At 37.6% G+C, this 23253-nt stretch overlaps 1 protein-coding gene across 1 annotated transcript in view; it reads left to right on the top strand.

The window, feature by feature from the left end:
* Positions 1-5457: 5457 nt before the first annotated feature.
* Positions 5458-23253, top strand: part of PDZRN4 (PDZ domain containing ring finger 4) — a 354481-nt gene continuing 336685 nt past the window's right edge. Inside the window, 3 exon segments of the mRNA XM_027591611.2 lie at positions 5458-6114; positions 8297-8383; positions 10273-10380. Of these exon segments, the coding sequence (XP_027447412.2) occupies positions 5458-6114; positions 8297-8383; positions 10273-10380 (852 nt within the window).

The raw sequence follows: 23253 nt of genomic DNA, 5'->3' as shown, positions 1-23253 counted from the left end.
TATATTTTTATTAAGCCAGGACTCAAGGAGTTGAGGCAATTTGTCTATTATACAGAAAACTCTCAGCTATTTGGAAAAAAAAAAAAAAGAAAGAAAAGAAAAGAAACCTCTCAGCTATTTGAGATCAGCTATGTAGGACAAAATGATCTAAAAATACAACCCCACTAGCATTACAAAGAATACGGTCAATATTCTCATTCATACCAATTACTCAAAGACTTCTGATAAATATGATTCTAGAATTTTCCTCCTTAGGGAAAGGAAAAAGTGGTAGCCTTTAAACAATTGAATTCAAATAGACACAATTATAGCTTCCATTCACATATTGGTTTCGATAGTGCATTTTATCCTAAAACAATTCCATAGCAGATGTAGGGGGAAAAGTCTTTACAGAGTAGTGTTTAAAAGTGAGGGTTCTTTAATGAGGCAAGTTTTGGTTTAATCCCAGGTTCTGCCACTTTCTATTTGTGTAAACTTGGACAAATTGTGGGGATAATAATAGTATCTACCCAAAATGATCATTGGAGAATTGAATGAGATCATACATGTGAAAAGCATACTGGTGTGTCTGTCACAGAGGAAAGAGCTATTACATATTAGCTCTTATAGCTGCTCCTGATACCTTCCCTCTTTGTCAGTGACTGTGATCCACAAGGATAGAACACAAAATCAAGCTTAATTAAATGCAGGATTTAATATGCTTTCCTGTACAGAGCATCTCTCACAGCAGACCTCTCTTAAATAGGATAGTAATGTTACCCTAAGTAATGTCTCATGGACTTTAGAAAATCAGTCTGTAGTTGATTTGAGAGTTGCCACAATTTTTAATTTAACATCTCACTTTAACTTGTTTTTCTTCAGTCTTCCTTGTGCTTTGTCTGATAATTCATTCCCACAGAGACTGTATAATTATTGTAAATCACTTACTGTATTCTTGTACATAATAGTTTTGTTCACATCATTTTATTCCTCTTAAAAATGGCATTTGCTATGGTCTTGCTGCCTCTTCTAACTCTTCATTTTGCCAAAAATCATTGAAAAGCAAGATAATAGCAAATAACTCCTAATGGATTACATGTCAACAAACAGGGATGATTAAGGATTGACATTGCTCTATGTTCTCTGGGTTTAACTGCGTATTTTCCAGAGAGTCTAAATTCATAACCAAAAGTGTCTTTCTCTGGCATGTTATCAGTTTATCTTGTAAAAATAGCTGTCTTGTTTCAATAAGCTTTCAAATACGGTTGACCCTTGAATAACATGGGTTTGAACTGCATGGTCCACTTAGATGTGGGTTTTTTACAGGACTATAAATGTATTTTCTCTTCCTTATGACTTTCTTAATGACATTTTCTCTATCTTATTATAAGGATGTCACATATGAAATCTGGGTTAATCAACTGTTTATGTGATCGATAAGGCTTTCCGTCAACAGTAGGTGATTAGTGGCTAAGTTTTTGAGAGTCAAAAGTTTTATGTGGATTTTCAACTGTGCGGAGGTTGGCACCCCAACTCCTGTGTTGTTCAAGGGTTAACTCAGCATCTCTTACTGTTTTTATCACGTTCAGAATTTTTAAATATTCTCAAGTTGAGCCTGCTATCATCTCATGCCTTATGAACACATTTATTTATGCCACTAATTTCAGTTCTGATCTTGGATTATGACACAAAAATGTATCATGATAACAAAAATGAATGTTAACTTCAATCACACACAGAAATGTATTCCACAGTCACTATTTTGACCTAAACTAGCTGGATATTTTTGTCTCTTCTACCAGAGGAATCTTATTTCACTATATCTTAAATTTAGGCCACCTTGAAAAAATGCATATGATTATAGATTATAATACTAATTCATGACAAATGACCAGGGATTCAGGGCAAAGAATAAACAAATGATGAGATTTCAAGTTTTTATAAGAGAAGATTTAAAAATTATTATCATGTTAAAAGCACCAACTTAAGCTATATGAACATGAAATAAAAATTATATATTCAAAAATTTCCTTGAATTTCTTCAAAATTTCGCTTTCTTCCTGATTTTATGATTCCTAATCAAATGCCTTAGACAACATGAAAAAAATTACACATGAGTTGCTGTGAAGTATTATCTGTGCACGGGGTGGGGAAAAAATGATCTCTTTCTCCTTTTCCCCCTCTCCGATCATCATTTCTGAGTCTTGGAATACAGCACTTCAATATCAGATCTGTTAGTATTTGACTTAACAATCAGTAGCTCTCAGATTCCCTATTCATCTTGGAAGTCAGGATGACTCAGAGCTATGTTGGAACGCTGCCTCCGCTCACTGCAAACACCCGCGGGCGTACTCTAGTTTCATTATTGCCAGGAACTGGCCCAAGGAATATAGCAAGTTAGTTTTTTACCTGTTTTCATGAATATATGACAGTGGATTGAAGCAAAAACTAGTTTCTACACTGAAAATACCCAACCAAATACTACTTACAGATATTTTGTTATGCCATGGTCCTTGGCCTGGAGATGAGCTAAGGTTATGTATTGTTATTCTCGGTTGGCAAAGCATACTCTCAGGTCATCTGATTCAAAGGTGACAAGCCTGGTGTTGGCCCCGACCTGCAGGACTGCTAGAAGTTGACCTTGCCCAACAAGAAGGAAGACACTTGCCCGCCTTTCAGCTTTTCCTCATGTTGCTAGTCAGCATGCAACTTTCACTAGCCGGAGATTAAAAGAAAATTATCATCAGTGAAAACATAAGGATATGCCCAAGCTCATGACGCAAGGTGCTAATTTGTCCCATTTGCCAAAGACATTTAAATATTACTAGATCTCCTTTGCTGAAATATTTGGGCATATTTTAAACTTATTCCAAGTGCTTTCTTTGCTTACCTAAGCTAATTAGCTCAATCTAATTAGGCTCCATGTTCCTCGCTCACCCAAACTTTTCCAAGAGATCACAATTTTCCTAATATATAGAATAACCTTTTATATTCTGGAAAGTGAAACCATACGGTTTGGCTCAACTGCTGTCACAGATTTATCATGCACAATTTTCAGATGGGAAGAGTCCATGAGGTTCACCTGGGCGTGTCCATTCCCTTTGTGTTGGACTTCTGTAATGTTTTCTCCTGGTACTTCACTATTTTGGAAGTGCTGAAGCTTGCATTTTCTCATGTAAAAGATTTTGCTAAGCTCCCTTTTGGGCTACTTCATTACTTGGCCTCACTTCACATGTTCTCATTTTTTAAACTTGTTATTCTCTGTGGACAAGATTTTTGACATCCATCTTCTCTTTAACAATCAAAATGTTATACATTCTGGAATTATCCATACCATAATCTGCTCACGTTCCTTACTTTTGTGACAAGAGTTGCATGGGTGTACCAAGGACATCGTATGACTATTGTTTTACTTTTTTCTTTTCAAGTAACTGCAAGCTTCATTTTCCTCATACCTCAATAGAATATTTTTTAGATTCCATCTCTTTACTCTTTTTAAAAGGTTCTCACTGCCATTGTTTATTGTGAAACAATAAATGTCAAGCCCTAGCTATAAAGTCATAGCTGTAAGTCACAGCTTTTCCAATAACTAAAAAAAAAAAAAAAAAAAAAAAAAAGATGGACTAGATCCCTCCTGCCCGGAATTATTTGAATAAATTCTATAACATTCTGCTTTACCTTGTCTATGCAATTCATAAGAATATGTTCACGCTGTTAATGTTAAATGACTCCTTAATTATTCAGGAATTTGTTTATTTACCTGGCAAAAGATAGGCCAAAGGGTAGGAGGAAATTTGGAGCATTGTGGCAAATGTTACTTTATTACATAGCTGCATGTACAAAGCATGAAACACGGCATCTTATATTTAAACAAATTTAACAGCATGTCAAATATCTGGCAAGGCACTCCAGGATCCTCACTCATTATTGAACTGCTCTCTAATAAAAACTCATCTTTCAACTAGAAAGAAGTCTCAGAAGGTTTTTAGTAACCTCTATTATTAGCTTTTGTTAATTCTTCAATTAGCACCAAGGATTTAAAGGACAAAATCTGGGGCACCTGGGTGGCTCAGATGGTTAAGCGTCTGTCTTCGGCTCAGGTCATGAACCCCGGATCCTGGGATCAAGTCCCGCATCGGGCTCCCTGCTAGGTGGGGAGGCTGCTTCTCCCTCTGACTCTGCCTCTCTCTCTCTGACTCTCATGAATAAATAAATAAAACATTTTTTAAAAAAGGACAAAATCTGGAGCCTTTTTCATGCTTTTTAACTGATACCTTTGGTGCTTTACAAAAGTACACAGCTTTCTGGAAACAACGCTCAGCTGGCAGTGAGGAATCATCAATGATTGATTTAGGAAGCCCGCCCTAAGCATGTGGAAGTAGCTTCAGAATAATGGCAGTAAGTGGTGTGTATCCAGGTGATAGGGTTGCTTTGCATTCCTAAGTTTCTGAAGATGGTGAAGGAAGCTGAGGAAGGAGGTCTTGGAGGGAACCCCTTACTGCATGTTTTCTGGAGGGCCTGTAAAGAGTCAAATGGAAGAAGGGGTGCTTTGATCTAAACTGTATATTCACGGCAAATAAGATATTATTTTGCTGCTTTCCTTCATAATCTTTTCCTTTAATTCTCCTTTCCAGGTGCCCAAATGATCACATGCCCATTCCCAGTGGTAAAATACCTGTGCAATTAGAAGATGGATGGCGTGGTGATTGAACCTGGAGTCAGCCTGCCGAGTAACAGAATCCTGGCGTCCTCACACGGTAGGAGGCCTTGAATGGCGGTTCAAGTTCTAAGAGGGAGGTGTCCTAAGGCGAGCACCTGGTCTTTTCCCCATCTTCCCTGTCAGTCTTCATCCCGCCTCGCTACACTCACCTGATATCTGGATTGTGATTTGAGAAGCCTGGCTCTGTAGATACTTCATAGTGATTTCCTAAGGTCGCAGCCACTTAGCTGGTGATTTTGTAGTTAGCTGATTTGAGAGAAAAGAAGTGCATTTCAAACACATTTATTGAAGATCCCCTGGATGCGGGGCGATGAGAATTCAGCGGAAAACCGACGGACAAAATTCTTGCTCTCTGTGAGTTTACATTCTGGTGGAATTAAAAGTTGTTTCTCAACATCTGCGCTGTGCCCGTTATCAGCTCTGCCTGAAGACTGGGCCATTGTAAGCTGGCCTCGGCTCTCCGCGGACAAAATTTCAAAAAATATAAATTGCAGAGCCGCGAATGAGGCGTGGGTGGGGGTGAGTGTTGGGGGGGTCACTTGAGGTGGCATATTAGCTTGTCAACACGGCGGAGTCAGGGGACCCAGCCAGAGCCTGAAAACTTCAAGCCAAACAAACTCTGGGACCGCAACCCCCCACCTTTCTCCTCCCCTCCGCCAGCCACGGTCACTGCCGCAGGAAAGCCGTCCCAGGGGTAGCCCGGGGGAGACTTGGATAAAGTGGACTTGGATTCGCTCCCCCTGCTCCCCCTCCCGACTATGGGCTTTGCCCTGGAGCGCTTCGCCGAAGCGGTGGACCCGGATTTCAAGTGCAAGCTGTGCGACCAGGTGCTGGAGGAGCCCCTGTGCACGCCGTGCGGGCACGTCTTCTGCGCCAGCTGCCTGCTGCCCTGGGTGGCGCGGCGGCGCCGGTGCCCGCTGCAGTGCCAGCCCCTGGCGCCGGGCAAGCTGTACCGGGTGCTGCCTCTGCGCAGCCTCATCCAGAAGCTGCGCATCCAGTGCGACTACCGCGCCCGCGGCTGCGGCCGCTCGGTCCGGCTCCACGAGCTGGCGGCGCACGTCGAGCGCTGCGCCTTCGGTCCTGCCCGCCGCCGCCGGCGGGACTGCGTCTCGGGGCCCGGCGGCCGCGGCGGCGTGGACGTACCCGCGCGGGGGGGCTGCGGAACGGCGCCGGGGCCCGGCCGGGGCGGGGGCGGGGGCGCGCGCGGGGGACCGCCGGGCGTCCACGGCGGGAGCGGGCGGGGGCCCGGACCGCTAGTCCTCGCCTGGAGTCGGCGCGAGAAGGCGCTGCTGGCGCAGCTCTGGGCGCTGCAGGGCGAGGTGCAGCTCACGGCCCGCAGGTACCAAGAGAAGTTCGCCCAGTACATGGCTCACGTCCGCAACTTCGCCAGAGACCTGGGCGGCGGCCGCGGCCCGGTAAGCGCAGAGGGACCGGGCACCTGGGGAACGATTGGGGTGGAAAGAGGACCGCTTCTTTCTGGTACTTCGGGATTCCTTTAGAGGTGACTTCCCTTACCGTGAGGTGGGAGGCATCCACCCGCCCTGACCATAGGACGTACATTATTAGTACCTTTCGGATGGATTAGTATTGCCTTTGAAAAGGGTTTTCCCCTTTCCACTTATATTAGGATTGGAACGAATTAAACAAATTCAATTCCAACTTTTCGATGGAGAAAGAAGAATTAGGAATACTCATTTTCCAACCCCGACCCTTGTTCCCCATCTTTCGCTCTCCTGCCCTACCGTCTCTCCAGTTGTTTTTGTTTGTTTGTTTTGTACCTTTGGCCTGTGCCTAAAGCCAATCAGAAAAGGAAAGCCAGGAAGTGAGGACTTCCCCGACATTGCCTCCCCTCTGCTTCTGCCCCAGCATCCCTGCAGCCTTGTCAGTCACACACCTTTAGCTCTGAATGACTTAGTTTTCCTGCCAGACTACCCATATCGGCTACCTTCTACTCAGTGCAGGGACTATCAGCGGTGTGAGAAACAGGGAAAACGTTGAGTTGAGAGATTAACAGATGGAATTTCTTAGACCTGCAGAGTTTTCATTACCCTGACCTTTCCTAAAGAATCCTTCGCTGCCTTGGGATTTCATCATAGGTGGAGTGTGTGTGTGTGTGTGTGTGCGTGCGTGCGTGTGTGTTTTGGGGGTGGTGGTGGTGGCTTGGGGAACCAAATCTGAGAGCAGCCACATCCATCTGCAGTCAGACTCGCCCTTTGAGCCCCTGGGCAGCGGCTGTTTCCCTTCTTTGTCGAAGCTTCTGGCCCCGAACTGTGCTGGTGGACTGCCCGCTTTCAGACTGAATAAACAAGCTCTTTGCAGCACCCCGTGTGAAGAGGCTTGTTTATAAAGCTGTTACTTCTCTTCTGGAGGACTTCTGCACAGTGTTTGACATTGTTGGTCGCTGCCATGGTGAGCAGGGATTTAACAGAACTTGCACTCCATTCAAGGAGCTGTTTTCATTCTTCAGCGTCCTGGGGAGGAGCAACACAGGATGATTCCCCTTTGGGACTGCTTTGCACTGCCTCCAACCCAGGCATCGAATTTAGAAGCTTCTGTCCTTGAACCTAAAAAAAGACAACTGAAGTGTGAGGGGCTAAAATGTTTCTACTTTGATAAAGGGAGGCACAATGCTTATTAAAAGACTAGATACTATCCCTGATTCTTTCTGTATCCTATTTAGAGCCAGGTAAATTTACAAAATGTGAAGACCCAGAGAGAAGCGCAGAAACGTGCTCTGTATTACCAGGTCATGTTTCAAGGTTGTAGGGAAGCCGTGGTTGATGGAAAGGAGCAGCAACTGGAATTATATGACAGAGAAGTCCATGCAACAAGTCAAGCTATGATTCTGAGAAGTGAGGAAAAACTGCCCATGTTTTGTGGACTGTCAGAAGGCTTCTCTATGCTCCTCAGAAATGTTTTCCCAGTACCAGTAGGGGCTGCTGTGTGCACTGCTTGGGAAAAGCTCCTGGGAAGAGGTGGTGATGGTGCTCATGGAATTTTACCATGAATTGCCAAATGTAATTTCCTAGGGCAGTTAATAATACCCATAGCCATGAATAAACCTTACCTAGTCTGGCACTCTTTCATTTTGTATTTAAATTGGTCTTTATTAATAAACAGGTTGTAAATATAATTACTGGTTGTTTTACTATTATCTGGCTGCCAGGAGAAGAAATACACACTATTTTACTTAACACAAATCCTCTCTTTTTAAAATTCTGTGGGAATTATGCAAAACCAAATAAGAATACTATTGAAAATTAGGATTACTGTAACTTAGATGCTGCATTACAGTAACAATCCAAATATTACTGCTGAAATAATTTTATCAATAGCTCACTATTACTTCAATCCCTAAAGACTTTCCAAAGTGAAATTTTTATATAAAAAAAATTCTGAGATTCTTTAGTTTGCTCTACTGTAAAAAAAAAATAAGGATACCTGTAGGATTACCAGAAATCTGTTTTAAATTTTTTAAAAAAATAGGTTTGTGATAGCATTTCTTTTCTTTTCTTTTTCTTTTCCTTTTCTTTCCTTTTTTTTCTTTTTCTTTTCCTTTCCTTACCTTACCTAGTTATTTTATCCCTTTTCTTCTAGGATGGAGAACATAAGCCACTCACCATCGTGTTAGAAAGAGAAAATGACACGTTGGGATTCAATATTATAGGAGGTCGACCAAATCAGGTAACCTACCTTGTTCATGCATAACTCTCTTTGCTTATAAAATAATAGAAGACGGCTTTCATTTGTAGATTTTGAATAAGGAAAACAAGTGGTTTAATCTTTAAAATCATGCTTATGATCAAATATCAGATTCCTTAATGCAAATATTCCAGGACATAACTACATTTTTTTTTGAGAAAACAAAACAAAAAACCCTACAACTAACAGACTTGTTCCTCTTTGCTACTTAGAAAGAAAGGAGAGTATGTTTAATATTTTACTTACATTGGATAGCCCCATTGGTAAACTTCTTTTTCTCCCCCCATTGGTAAACTTCTTAAACCTATTTCACAATAATGTGTATAGGCAATATTAGGTAACTGGATTGACTGATTATACCTTCTACTTATTAAGTCAAACTTGTCAGTTTTCAGAGGCTAACAAAGACCAGGCAGTTTATAATGCATGTTGATTGATGGAATGAACAGTTAAAATAAGGGATCATTGTTTTCACAGTTATATAAGAAATGCCATGTTAAAGAAAGACAGTTGATTTGAAATATTGTTGGCTCCCAAATCAAATCTTTTATTTAATTGAATAAATATATTTTCTACATTGATGCCAATTGTTTTCAAAATACAAAGTTATAAACTTAAACCAGAGTTATAAACTTAAACCAGATACTGTAGTTGCAAAGTTCTTTTATATCCTTCGAATACTACTACATCAACTTAATTTTCACCATAACTAGAAAATGTGGTAAAGTTTAAAGAAAAAAGCATGTTCTTTAATTTTCTTAATAAACTGCCATGAAATTTTTGCATCCTGCATTGCAGATGTTGCCCAAGGAAACTGTCTTAGAGTTGTTGGCCATATGCTATGTTTAGGTCAGGATGGCAATGACATATTTCCCCCTTACTGTTTAGTATTTTGGAAACCTAGCAACTAATGACTGCTGTGCTTCTGTTTCTAGAACAGTCCCCATTTATTATGAAAAGATAGAAGTCTTTTCATCATATCTTTTTTGTTTTCTTTTCCCCTAAGGAATATTTTTATAAAATGCCACTTAGGTGTTTGACATTTAGATGACACTGGACATTTTTAAGAGGCTCTTCAAATTCATGTTAAGGAAGCCTAATTAAGGAGAAATAATTTTATCTAAACTGTCATGAAGTAAAATGATATTTAAAATTATTATTATAATATGTTGGGCATTTTACCTAGATAAGTTTTGCAACATAATTATTTTCCCCATGACTGCTAAAGTGTCCTATTTATATTATATCGGTTATATGGTTGAGGTTTAACTAATCATTAGGCTCATTACACCTGGAAATGTGTAATGATTAGCCTTGAAAGGGTTCTCTTGCAGTTAGAGTTGATCTTTTAGGATTTTACACTTGAGCAACCTCCTAGTCTCTCCTGTGGATACAGTCAGAGCTATATTTCCAAATCTGTTGCATCATGAGGCTAAATTATATTTTCAAAACTCTGGCCACATCTCAAACCAAATATATAGTGAGGCTGGAAGGCTGGATATGCTTTTTGTTTTCTTGTAGCCCTTTTTAACTGCTACCTCTCTTGAGAAGTAAGATGTTTTATAAATAATACTTTGAAGCCAGTCTATCACCTTGTACATACCCTTTCCTCACAGCTTTTTATGTACACTCAAAAACGTGAAGTAAATGGATAATCTTGTCAGAGATGTTGAACTCATTCATTAAAGCTGCCATCTTGATTAATGACTATTTGGTATTAAGTAAGTTAAAATTCAGTGCCAAATCCCCAGCTCAGAGAGAGAGTTGCATGTTTAGGGAAGATTGGCAATGTTACATTTACTAAATTGTCTTTTATCCAACTAAAATTTTGTTTACATCTTTCTTACTGCTAGTGGTTATATTTTTTGTAGAATAATAAGGAAGAAAAATCAGCGGAAGGAATTTATGTTTCAAAAATTTTGGAAAATGGACCTGCCGACAGAGCAGATGGCCTGGAGATTCATGACAAAATCATTGAGGTAAGACAATAATAAAACACCAGTATGAGCCATGGAAGAAATACTGGACATTTGAAATTTCCAAACTTACTGTTTTACCTTGGTGTGGTACTTCTTAGAGTCTGTATTTAACTAGAATATGTATCTATCTAGAGCATATATCTAATCTATATCAATTATTAGATTAGATTAGATCTTGAGATAAAAGAATACATCACCTGAAGTTTCCAAATGTGTTAATGACTATCTGTTTTAATAAAGTACTCTTCCCATAAACTGTGAAGATAGTTGTGTGATTATTAAGGGATTAATTTTGTATTACATTTCAAAAGATGATAAATCTCTCCTAAAGAACATTTTTTGATGAGGAAATATTACTGTCTTTGAACTTGGGATTAGTATGTTACATGGAGAGTTTGGAATTATTTATACAGGTACTGTATAAATTTTGCCATTTCTTAGTTTAATATGGTTATCATGTTCATGTATTTTTCCATGGGGGAAAAAAAGCAGATTTTTTTTTTCCTGTTGGTGTGAACCCTTCATTTTCTCTATTGTGCATTGTAGTTACATTGTTGTCTGGGGGTTGACAAAGTAAATATATGTAAGTTAATGAAATTTGGGCTGTGATAATGGAATTTTAGGTCACTGCCATTTACCACCAAAGTGCTTTTGAAATTTTAACTGGTTGAGATAGTATTATTTGGTGTTACTGAAAATGATTAGATTACTTTTATCAGCGGAATTGTTTCCAATGTATTAGTAAAGGCATAAATAGGCGTTTGGAAGGTTTACTGGACTCCACTCTTTTGAAAATATTCTGTTTATTCTAGATTATATAATCACTAGTGCTGTGTTTCTGACTATCTATATAAAATCACTGAATGGAGATTGTTTTTCCTATTAAACTTTGAGTAAAGTTTTAGATATTCATTCATCTTCTGTGCATTAAAAAAGTTGAATTTTGAATAATTTGACCTTGGATAAGAATAAAAGATACAGAAGAGCCAATAGTGTTTTTGCTTCAAAAGAAAAACTCATAACATCTAGAAATTAGCTGACTAAGGACTTTGGGGAAGGGAGAGAAGATGCCCTTTGGCTGAAAAACTGGGTTTTATCTGAAGAGGTCTCTTGCATTAAGATTTTTCTCCTTCCAGTTGTATAGCCAAGAAAGTACAGACCTGCTTTCACTGATGCTCTCCAGTTTGTCCTGACAGTTTGCCCAGTGGAAATATTTACGTGCTGCAGTTTGTATAGTTAGAAATTTTCTATTTCTACTTGTGTTTGTGCAATATGATTTAAAGGGCAACATAATTTGAACAACAAAAATTTATCCTCATTACTTTCTGCCTTATCTCTAAAGCATTTTGATCTTTCCAGTTAAATGGAAAATGAATGCCTACATTTGATACTCTTAGAAAGGCAAATGGAACTGAATACATATATTCAGTTAGCACACACATATATACACACATAGAAACCTGTAATTGGGATTTAAAAAACAATTTGTTCTAGCTAGGTAATAATGTTATGTATGCTTCATTAATGTTGCATTAAAAAGGAGGAAGGAGGATTTGTTTTTTATATTGTGATATAGCACTTTTGTTAAAACTGCATTTTTTAATGTGAAGAGATAATTTGATAAAAACTGTGGTTGATAAATCAAGTGCATCTAGACATCTAGCTAATACTGTTACTAATTATGTCAAAATAACCTTATTTAAATCACAGAGAGTGAATGTAAAACCATATAAAACTAAATTATAATTTATAACTAGCAGTATTATTATTTTACCTTGACATGCATATATTATCAGTTAATGATGAGCTTGAAATTTGCCCCAATGATAGAAATTTATCAGTGTATCTTTTATGCCAAGGTACATTGTAATAGGCATATTTTTGTTATACTTCTCTAATGGATTCATGTGAACACATTTGCAGTTGAAAATGAGTTAGATATACATATTTTTGGAATGTTATCTGTTAAATAGCATGAGATATTTAAAAAGGAATATTATTAGAAATCTCTCATATTCAGTTGTTCAGTAATGCCATCAGCTTTTAAAGTGAATAGATATTTGTGTGACCTTATATATATATAAATACACATACAAGGTTGCTTGTTCTTGTGCATACACATGTGTAAAAGATCCTATGTGCAACAATTAATTTAGAAATATTTGATTCCTGTCAATTATTTTAATTTATCCGTCATGATATCAGTCAACTTTATACAATTTTTAGTAGTAGGAAACTAATATGAAATATATTATTAATTTAAAATGTGCAGAGACAAAATAGATTTTAAAATGGAGTAATTTATTTTCCATTTTTTTTGCTTGGTGATTTGTTTATTGAACTAATTTGATGTGATGGTTTTTTCAATTTTTGAATTTGAAATGGCTATGCTGGTTTATACATGGTGCAACAAATAAATTTGTTAGCAGTATAAAGTACACAGTAGTTCATATATTATGAAACTATCCATATGAGCTAATTGCCACAGTCTGACACATTACTAAATACTTTGAGTTCTGTGATCTGTGACTGGAATAAACAAGAGAAACTGTTAGTTCTTTTTTTTTTCACTTATAGTCAAGATATGCTAAAAATATTTTGTCCAGTTAATCGCTTAAAGCATACATTACAATAGGTTTATGAATTGTTCTTATAAAATAACAAAAATTTTCTCAAATCATTCATTTGGAGGAGAAGGTAGATATGTTACAGGTCTGGTTCTATTAATAATCAAAGAGATTTTACAAATTCTAATAAAAAATTGGATTTATTTGCCAAAGTTTAACAAAAGCCAACAACTCTAAAAGTATTATTTTTAAAATAGTCTGCATTCCACTGAAGCTGATCAAATTCAAGAATCCTAAAAGAAAAAAATCATAGTTGTGTAAATCCATGTGCTAGTTTTCACATAATACAAAGAAAATTCATTTTTGGAGTCAGTCTGCTTGAGCAAAATTACGTTTAGTAGTTTCTAGATGTTTACACATCCATATTTGTTAAAATATTTTTGGTGTACATTCAGAAAAGAAATCCGTTGTGTTATTGGAGTTACAGTATTAGGTGTCAGGGTATTACTGGAGACCAAAAAGGCAGAAAGACATTGTTAAAGGCATTTTGAAACATGGCAAAAGTTAACGTAGACCAGGAATTCACCAGAGTATACATCCAAATAAAAGCATCTTTTGCGTGCTGTTTTACACCCTTTCAAGACTCAAAGGAACCACAGAAGAGTCCTGATACCATCAGAGGCTTGGGCATAGTTCTGTAAGAGCATTACTGTGAGTATCATCATGTCAGGATGCCTGTGGGGTATGTGGGAGTTGAGAATCAAAGCTCACTGCTGCTGTCAGCAGTTATTCCTCTGTTGCTATCCCTGTGATGCTGATCGCAGACAGTACAACCTTAACCCCAGAGTGGGAAAGTGAATAGAAGGGTGGAGAGTCATTCATGGCTCTTTGTTCCCACTTTCTTCTCCCTACCCTTCCTCCCAGCTCCTAGCCAGTGCTGGGTGACAGGGAAGTCCACCCTTCTTCTAGCTTCTGGAGACCAGAGGGTAGGGGTGGACGGCTGTGAAGTCTTTGGGAGGAACAGCTTGGAGCAGAAAGCAGAGTTTTCTGTAGTGTATATATGAAAGTCTCTTCTATTTATTTAACTTGAAATTCATAATGACATGCAGCATATAAGGCATTTTCATTTACCTTAGAAATAGTTCCCACATCAAACGATGTCAATGTAGCACTTTCTGCAAAGTGCTGAGTGTAGTACTAGCAGAAGGAACTTTACAAATGCAGTGTCTCAACAGGAACTTAACTATTCCCACCTGCCAGCCACGTGATCTTTTAGTTCTCTAATGGTGTATCTTTTGCATTCTTCATCATTGTACTGCTAAAGTAAAAATCTTTGATGGTTACCATGTTTATTTGCGTTAAGTCTTTGCACAGTTCATTTATAGGTGTTAACGCAGGAAATGTAAATGCAGATCAGAACTAAACATTTAGGAATGCTGTTGAATTGGATCTACAGTGTGCTACCCCTGTGTGTGCTTGATGGCACAGCGTGCCTTACTACCTCATAAAGCAGCCGGGCTAATTTGTGTATGCTTAGGAAGCATTTAAAAGTTTTGCAGGCCACTTGTAAATCTGGTGGGCAATTAGGTTTTTGATAAATTGCTGTATAATTTGAAGACGTCACTGAACTCTTCAATAACATTATTATCACCCCACATTTTTAAAGTGTTTTTTAACTGTCCAGATAACATTGATTGATTGTGTGAAAGAATTGGGAAAGAACTGAAAACAATCATGTTAGTGCCAATAAAGAATTGTAATTGTAACGCAATCATGTTAGTGCAAATAAAGCATTTGTAATCATGATTAATTGACTGCAGTTTTAACATGACATAGTCATCATTATATAATTGTATATTTTAATGTATCTTGGAAAGTATGGTGGTGCAGTGGGAAGAACATGAATCCTGGAATCAAGGAAATCTGGCTGGAATTCCTGTCCTGCCTCTTTAAACATATGTGACTTTGAGCAAGCCAGTTGTACCTCAGTTTCTATGCCATTCATGTTTACTGTGTATGCAAAGTGTCTGACACAAGGCAGGTTCTTAGAACCCACTATTATGAGCCTGATGTATCTCTCAGTTTATGCAGGTAGTTTGTTCTTCAGAACACAGAGACAATGGGGGAAGGGCTGTTTTCCTTTCTTGGAGAATATAGGTCGCTCTCCCCAAATTTTAGTCATTCCCATTTCTATAGATACCAGCATTTAGATGAGTAAATGTAGGAAGTTTGAACTCATATTTTCATATATTCATAAGGACACTCAGATGCAAGAAGGGCTGTTGGGAAGACTTTGTAACTATGCACTTAATGACTTAAATCATTCAACAAATATTAATTGCCTATATGTGCCAGGCAGCATCTCTGTATTACGGAAATAAAGAGCAATAAGAACCATTCTCTGCCTGCAAGTAGCTTGTGGTGTACAGGTCCCATTTTTCTTCCTGTACAGGCAAAGCAGGCTTTCATGGGAAGCTGTTCCTTCAGTTGTTACAAACTTAAATGGACGTCACCAGCATATCTTAGTGGCATGACACTGTAGGTTTATCCTCGTTTTCCTGTTCTCCCACGAGTAGTTCAATTCTTTTCTAGAAATCATGATGTTGGGTTAGTAAAGGAATAGAATCTGAATGTAAGTCAGCATTGTGGTCTCAGGAAGGGGCGTGGGCTTTGAACTGGGGTCTTGGCCTTGAATTGATACTGGGTTATCTTACAAATATTTTTCAAACTTTCTTATTTTCAGTTTCTTTCCTGTAACTATGAGAGTAAAAATAACTGGTCCCTCAGATCTTCAATCTAGATGATCATAGCATTTTGCCATTCTACTGAATTTCCATTATTAATAAGTATAGTTTTATTTTAACTTAAAAGGATGGAAAGGTCTTTATACCATCAAGCTTTAATGTGTTGGGCACTATTTTATCTATTTTAAATTTATAAGGTATGAAGTTGAGTTTGATTTTTTTTTTTTTTTTTTTTTTGGAGTGCTAAGCTTCTGAGTAAGGAAACCGGACTACCACACATGACGGCAGTTTGCACACTGCATGTGGGATCCATGTCAGAAAGTCTGGCCGTGGTTCCCATTCTCCTCATCAGTCTGTACTACAGAAAAACTCATCAGAGAACCTATAACATTATTTTTTTGTTAAGGTAAATCATGTACATATACAATGTTGTATTAGTTTCAGGTGTACAACATAATGACTCAATATTTGTGTATATTGCAAAATGATCACCACAATAAATCTAGTTGACATCATCACCATACATAGCTACAGAATTTTCTTCTCTTATGATGAGAACTTTTGAGATCTGGTCTCTTAGCATCTTTCAAATATGCAATACAATATTATTAACTATAGTTACCATGCAGTTCATTACATCCCTATGACTTATTTAATTTATAACTAGAAGTTTGTACCTTTTGACTCCCTTCAACCATTCTACCCAAAGTCTGGCCACCACCAATCTGTTCTCAGTATCTATGAGCTTGTTTGTTTTTGAGATTTATATAGTATATGTCTTGCTCTGTCTCACTCATTTCACTTAGCACAGTGCTCTCAGGGTCCACCCATGTTGTTGCAAATGGCAAGATTTCTTTTTTTTTCGTGGCTGAATAATATTCCTCTGTGTGTGTGTGTATGCATTATATACATGAGTATTACAATTTCTTTATGCATTCATCCATTGATGGAGACTTAGGTTGTTTTCATATCTTGGCTGTTGTAAATAATACTGCAATGAAGGTGGGGGTGCACATATGTTTTGAGTTAGTATTTTTGGTTTCTTCAGATGAATACCCAGAAATGGAATTGCTGTATCATATAGTAGTTCTGTTTTTAATTTTTTGAGGAACCTCCATATGGTTTTCCGTAGTAGCTGTAACACCAATTTACATTCCCATCAGCAGTGCACAAGGGTTCCCCTTTCTCCACAATCTCAGCAGCCTGTTTTATCTCTTATCTTTTTGATAATAGCCATTCTAACAAGTGTAGGATGAGATCTCCTTGTAGTTTGGATTTGCATTTCCCTGGTGATTAGTGAGCATCTTTTCATGTACCTATTGGTAATTTGTCGTCTTTGGAAAATCCAAAAGGCATATTCTGATCTCCTGCCCATTTTTAACCCAATTGTTTTTTTGTTGTTGTTGTTGTTATTGAATTGTATGTGTTCTTTATATATTTTGGATATTAACCCCTTACAGATATATGATTTGCCAATATTTTCTCCCATTCCATAGGTTGCCTTTTCATTTTGTTGATGGTTTCCTCTGCTGTGCGGAAGCTTGTTGGTTTGCTGTAGTTCCACTTGCTTATTTTTGCTTTTGTTGCCATTGCTTTTGCTATCAAATCCAAAAAAATTATTGTCAAGACCAAAGTCATGGAAATCACCATATATGTTTTCTTCTAGGAGTATTATGGTTTCAGGTCTTATGTTCAAGCTTTTAATCCACTCTCAGTTAATTTTTGTGTATGGTATAAAAAAAAAGTCCAATTTCATTCTTTTGCATATGGCTGTCCAGTTTTCCCAACACCATTTATTGAAGAGACTTTTTATTCCCATTAGGTATTCTTGAATCTTTTCTCTTAAATTAATTGACCATATATGCATGGGTTTATTTCTGGGCTCTCTATTCTGTTCCATTGATCTATTTGTCTGTTTTTACATCAGTACCATGCTGTTTTGATTACTATAGCTTTGTAATATATTTTGAAATCAGGGAATGTGATGCCTCCAGCTTTGTTCCTCTTCTCAAGGTTGCTTTGGCTGTTCAGGGTCTTTTGTCATTCCATACAAATTTTAGGAGTGATTTTTGTATTTCTGTGAAAAATGCCATTGGAATTTTGATAAAGATTGCATTGATCTGTGGATTGCTTTGTATAGTGTGGACACTTTAACAATATTCCTCCAATTCATTGACACAGAATATCTTTCCATTTATTTGTATCTTCAATTTTTTATTAATGTTTTATAGTTTTCAGTGTATGGATCTTTTGCTTCCTTGGTTAAGTTTATTCCTAGGTATTTTATTCTTTTTGATGCAATTGTAAGTAGGATTATTTGCTTAATTTCTTTTCCTGACAGTTTGTTATTAGTATATAGAAACGCAGCAGATTTCTCTATATTGATTTAGTATCCTGCAACTTTATTGCATTCATTCATTCATTCTAACAGTTTTTTGGTGGAGACTTAAGGGTTTTCTATATATAATATGCCATCTGCAAATAGTGACAGTTGTATTTCTTTCTAATTTGGATGACTTTAATTCTGTTTCTTGCCTAATTGCTCTGGCTAGGACTTCCAATGCTAAAATAAAAGTTGAATAAAGTGGCAAAAATGGGTATTCTGTCTTGTTCCTGTACTTAGAGGAAAAGCTTTCAGCTTTCACCACTGAGTGTGATATAAGCTGTGGGTTGTCATATATGACCTTCATTTGTTGAGGTATGCTTTCTCTGTACCCACTTTATTGGGTTTTTATCATAAATGGGTGTTGAATTTTATCAAATGCTTTTTCTTCATCTATTGAGATGATCATGATATTTAACCTTCATTTTATAAATGTGGTATATCACATTGTTCGATTTGTGGATATTGAACTATCTTTGCATTCCTAGAATAAATCCCATTTTATTATGGTGTGTGATTCTTTTAATGTATTATTGTATTTGATTTAATAATATTTTGTTAAGGATTTTTTGCATCTATTTTCATCAGAAATATTGGCCTGTAACTTTTTCTGTGTGTGTGGTGTCCTTGTTTGGTTTTGGTATCAGGGTAATGCTGGCTATGTAAAATGAGTTTGAAAGTGCTTCCTAGTCTTCTGTTTTTTGGAAGAGTTTGAGAAGGATTGGTATTCTTATCTGAATGTTTGGTAGAATTTACCAGTGAGAGTGTGTGGTCCTGGGCTTTTGTTTGTTGGCAGGCTTTTGATTACTGATTCAATCTCCTTACTAGTAATTGGTTTGTTCACTTATTCCTTTTTTCATGATTCAGTCTTGGAAGCTTGTATGTTTTTAGGAATTTACCCATTTCTCTTAGGCTATCCAATTTGTTGGCATATAATTGGTCATAGTAGTCTCATAATCTTTTGTATATCTTTTGTGTCTTTTGTAATGTCTCCTCTTTCATTTCTGATTTTATTTATTTGAGTCTTCCCTCTTTATTTCGTGGTGAGTCTAGCTAAAGGTTTGTCAATTTTGTTTATCTTTTCAAAGAATCAGTTCTTGGTTTCATCGATCTTTTCTATTGTCTTTTTTTGATTTCTATTTCATCTATTTCTGCTCGGATCTTGGTTATTTCCTTCCTTCTACTAACTTCAGACTTTGTTCTTCTTTTCTTAGTTCTTTGAGATGTAAAGTTGTTTATTTGAGATTTTTCTTGTTTCTTGAAGTAGACTTTTAGCCTATGAACTTTCGTCTTAGAACTGCTTTTGCTGCATTTGATAAGTTTTGTTATGTTGTATTTACTTTTTCATTTATCTCAATGTATTTTTTTATTTCTCCACTGAGCCTCTGGTTGTCCAATAGCAAGTTATTTAATCTTTACATATTTTTCAATTTTCCAGTTTTTTTCTTATAACTGATTTCTAGTTTCATACAATTTTCGTCAGAAAGATGCTTGATGAATTCAATCTTACTAATTTTTTAAGGCTTGTTTTGTGACCTAATATATGATCTATCCTGGAGAATGTTTCATGTGCCCTTGAGAAGAATCTGTATTCCATTGCTTTTGGATGGAACGTTCTATATGTATCTGTTAAGTCCGTCTTGCCTAGTATGTCATTTTAGGCCAATGTTTTCTTTTTTTTTCTTTTTTTTATTATGTATTATGCAGCCATCAAAGGAATGAAATCTTGCCATTTGCAATGACATGGATGGAACTGGAAGGTATTATGCTGAGCGAAACAAGTCAATCAGAGATAGGCCAATGTTTTCTTACTGATTTGCTGTCTGAATGATGTATCCATTGCTGTTAGTGGGGTATTACAGTCCCCTATTATTATTGTATGACGGTCTATTTCTCTTTTTAGGTCTGTTAATATTTGCTTTACGTACTAAATATTAAGATGCCCCTTTGTTGGGTGCATAAACATTTATAAATGTTATATGTTCTTTTTGGATTAACCTCATTATCATTATGTAAAACCTTTCTTATCTCAGTCTGTTTTAAAGTCCATTTTGTCTGAGTATAGCTACATCAGCTTTTTAGTCTTGGTTTGGTTTCCGTTTGCATGGAATATCTTTTCTATTCCTTCACTTTCAGTCGTGTGTGTCCTTACATCTGGAGTGACTCTCTTATAGGCAGCATATAGATAGGTCTTGTTTTTTGTTTGTTTGTTTAATCAATTCAGCCACTCTTTGTCTTTTGATTGGAGAATTTGTTTACATTTAAAGTAATTATAGATAGGTATATATTTATTGCCATTTTGTTCATTGTTTTCTGGCTGTTTTTGTAGTTCCTCTGTTCCTTTCTTCCTTTCTTGCTTTTCTTCTGTTGTTTGATGACTTTCTTTAGTGGTATGCTTCTTATCTTTTGTGTATCTTCTATAGGCTTTTGCTTTGTTGTTACCATGAAGCTTTATATAACAACTTATATTTGTAACAGTCTATTTCAAGTTGATAATAGCTTAAGTTTAAATGCATTATAAAGCTCTCCATTTAACCCCCCCCCATTCTTCATCTTGTTATCTGTGTATTTCTTAAATAATTATTGTAGTTACAGCTATTTTTACTTCTTTTGTCTTTTAACCTTTATACTAGCTATATGAGTGATTAATCCACTACCTTTACTGTATATTTACCTGTACCGGTGAGATTTGTATTTTTATGTGTTTTCTTTTTGCCAATTAGCGTCCTTTCTTCTCAGCTTAAAGAAGTCCCTTAACATTTGTTAGGCCAGTTTAGTGGTGATGAACTCCTTTAGTTTTTGCTTATCTATAAAACTCATCTTTCCTTCAATTCTGAAGAGTAATTTTGCTGGGTAGAGTATTCTCGGTTGGAGGATTTTTCTTCTCTTTTAAATATATTGTTCCACTGCTTATCTGGCCTGCAATGTTTTTGCTGAAAAATCTGCTCGTTTGATGGGGGTTTCCTTATACATATTTTTTTTTCCTCTCACTGCTTTTAAGATTCTCTTTTTATCTTTATTTTTTTTAAGTAGGCTCTATGCCCAGTGTGGAACCCAACATGGGGCTTGAACTCACAACCCTGAGGTCAAGACCTGAGCTGAGATCAAGGGTCGGACACTTAACTGACTGAGTCACCCGGGTGCCCCAAGATTCTCTATCTTTAACTTTTGACACTATAATTATAATATGCCTTGGTGTAGGTCTCTTTTGGTCTCTCTGGACTTCCTGGGTCTGGAAGTCTGTTCTTTCTCTAGGTTAGAGATGTTTTCAGCTATTATTTCTTCAAATACATTTTCTGTCCCTTTCTCTCTTCTCTTTCTGGGACCCCTATAGTATGAATGTTGGTCCACTTGATATTGTCCTATAAACCTAGTAAGCTATGTTCACTTTTTTTTTTCTGTCTTTTTTTTCTTTTTGCCATTTTGATTAGGTGAGTTCCAGGCCTCTTCACTGATCCCTTCTTCTTCATCTGCTCTACTGTTGAACACCTCTGATGATTTTTCAGTTCAGTTAATGGTATTCTTCCATGTTGTGACTTTTGTATGGTACTTTTTTTTTTTTTACATTTTCTTTCTCTTTGTTGAAGTTTTCCTTGTGTTCATTGATTTTTTTTTTTAAGATTTTATTTATTTATTTGACACAGAGAGACAGAACGAGAGAAGGAACACAAGTAGGGGGGAGTGGGGGAGGGAGAAGCAGGCTTCCTGCCAAGCAGGGAGCCTGATGCAGGCTCAATCCTGGGACCCTGGGATCATGACCTGAGCTGAAGGCAGACGCTTAATGACTGAGCCACACAGGCACTCTGTGTTCATTGATTCTTTTCCCAAGTTTGGTGAGCATCTTTATGACCATTACTTTGAACTCTTAATTAGATAAATTATCTCTGTTTTTTTCCCCCTGAGGTTTTATCTTATCCCTTATTTGGAACATATTTCTCTGTTTCATTTTCCTTGATTCTATATGTTGGTTTATATGTTAGTTGAAATAAATGCCTCTCCCTTTCTTGAAGAGTTGTGTTGGAGATGAACTTACTGTTCAACTTTGCCCTAGCTCTTGGTTGTCTCTTGAACCTTTGTGATTGTCCAAGTAGCCTGTTTTATTTTTAATAGCTCTCAGTAGTTGAGTGTGTGCCAATACCCATCAGTGTCCCAAAGGGAAGGATCTCAACACTTAGATTCAGGCTGATTGGAAGCCAGGCCCACAGGCAGCAGCTTTTTAAGTATGCAAATATATATCATCCCCTGGCACCACAAGTGTAAATCTTGCTGGCCACTGGAATAGGTGATCTAGGGGTGTTCTCTGCTGGCAGTTGCAAAAATCAGGGCTCCAGATGAGTGTATAAATTCTTTTCTGGGGGATACTGGTGAGAGTAGGGAGCCAAATGGAGAGTGCAAATATGGCATCCCCTGGCCTATATTCCCTGAGAGCACCTCCATAACTTCTAGATGTGCACCAAATCTAAACCTGTTCCTAAGGCCAAAGCTCCAGGACAAGAAAGCCTTTCTTAGAAAGACTGTGGGTGTGTTTCAGTCAGTTCTTTGTGCAGTGCCCTGGAAGTGGGAGTGGTAATCTGCCAAGAACTGCCTCTCCAATTGTTATAGTCCCAAGGGACCCATGAATGTAAGCAGCTCTGATCTCCAGAGCAGGCAATCAGGAGGTGGCAGCCACAGAAACTGAGTCACAAGGCATAAAAACCAGGGCACCTGGTGTATGTGGAAGCCTCCCTTTAGGAAGCTCCCAGAGGGAGAGTGCAAAGCTGTCATCCTCTGAAAAAAAGAGAAAAGAAAAAGAGAATAAAGAAGAAAAAAAGAGAGAAGAAATAAGAAAAAAAGAGAGAGAGAAATATGGCACCTGCCAGCTTCAGCAAGGCAGAGGGCCAGGGTGGAAGATGTTACCTGCCTGTTAGAGCATAAAAATTTCGCCCCACCCCTGCACCCCACCCCCCACCCCACCCCCCCCCCCCGCCCAAGAAAAATGTGGTGCCTGCTGACTTTAGTGAGGCAGAGCGGGAGCAGGAAGATAGGATCCATCAGCATCTATCATAGGGAGTACCCAATCCACTCCCTCCCCTCAGACCAACACATTAAAATTAGCAAAGTCTCTTTCACATGAAGCCTGGGCACTTTCCAAAAGGCTGCTTCTGCACAGGGTCCTGGAGTGTGAGTCTGCACATGACCC

Source organism: Zalophus californianus, chromosome 9 (assembly GCF_009762305.2).
Source record: "Zalophus californianus isolate mZalCal1 chromosome 9, mZalCal1.pri.v2, whole genome shotgun sequence".
Taxonomy (NCBI): Eukaryota; Metazoa; Chordata; class Mammalia; order Carnivora; family Otariidae; genus Zalophus; species Zalophus californianus.
The sequence above is the reverse complement of the archived record's forward strand: the minus strand, read 5'-3'. Positions and strand labels throughout refer to the sequence as shown.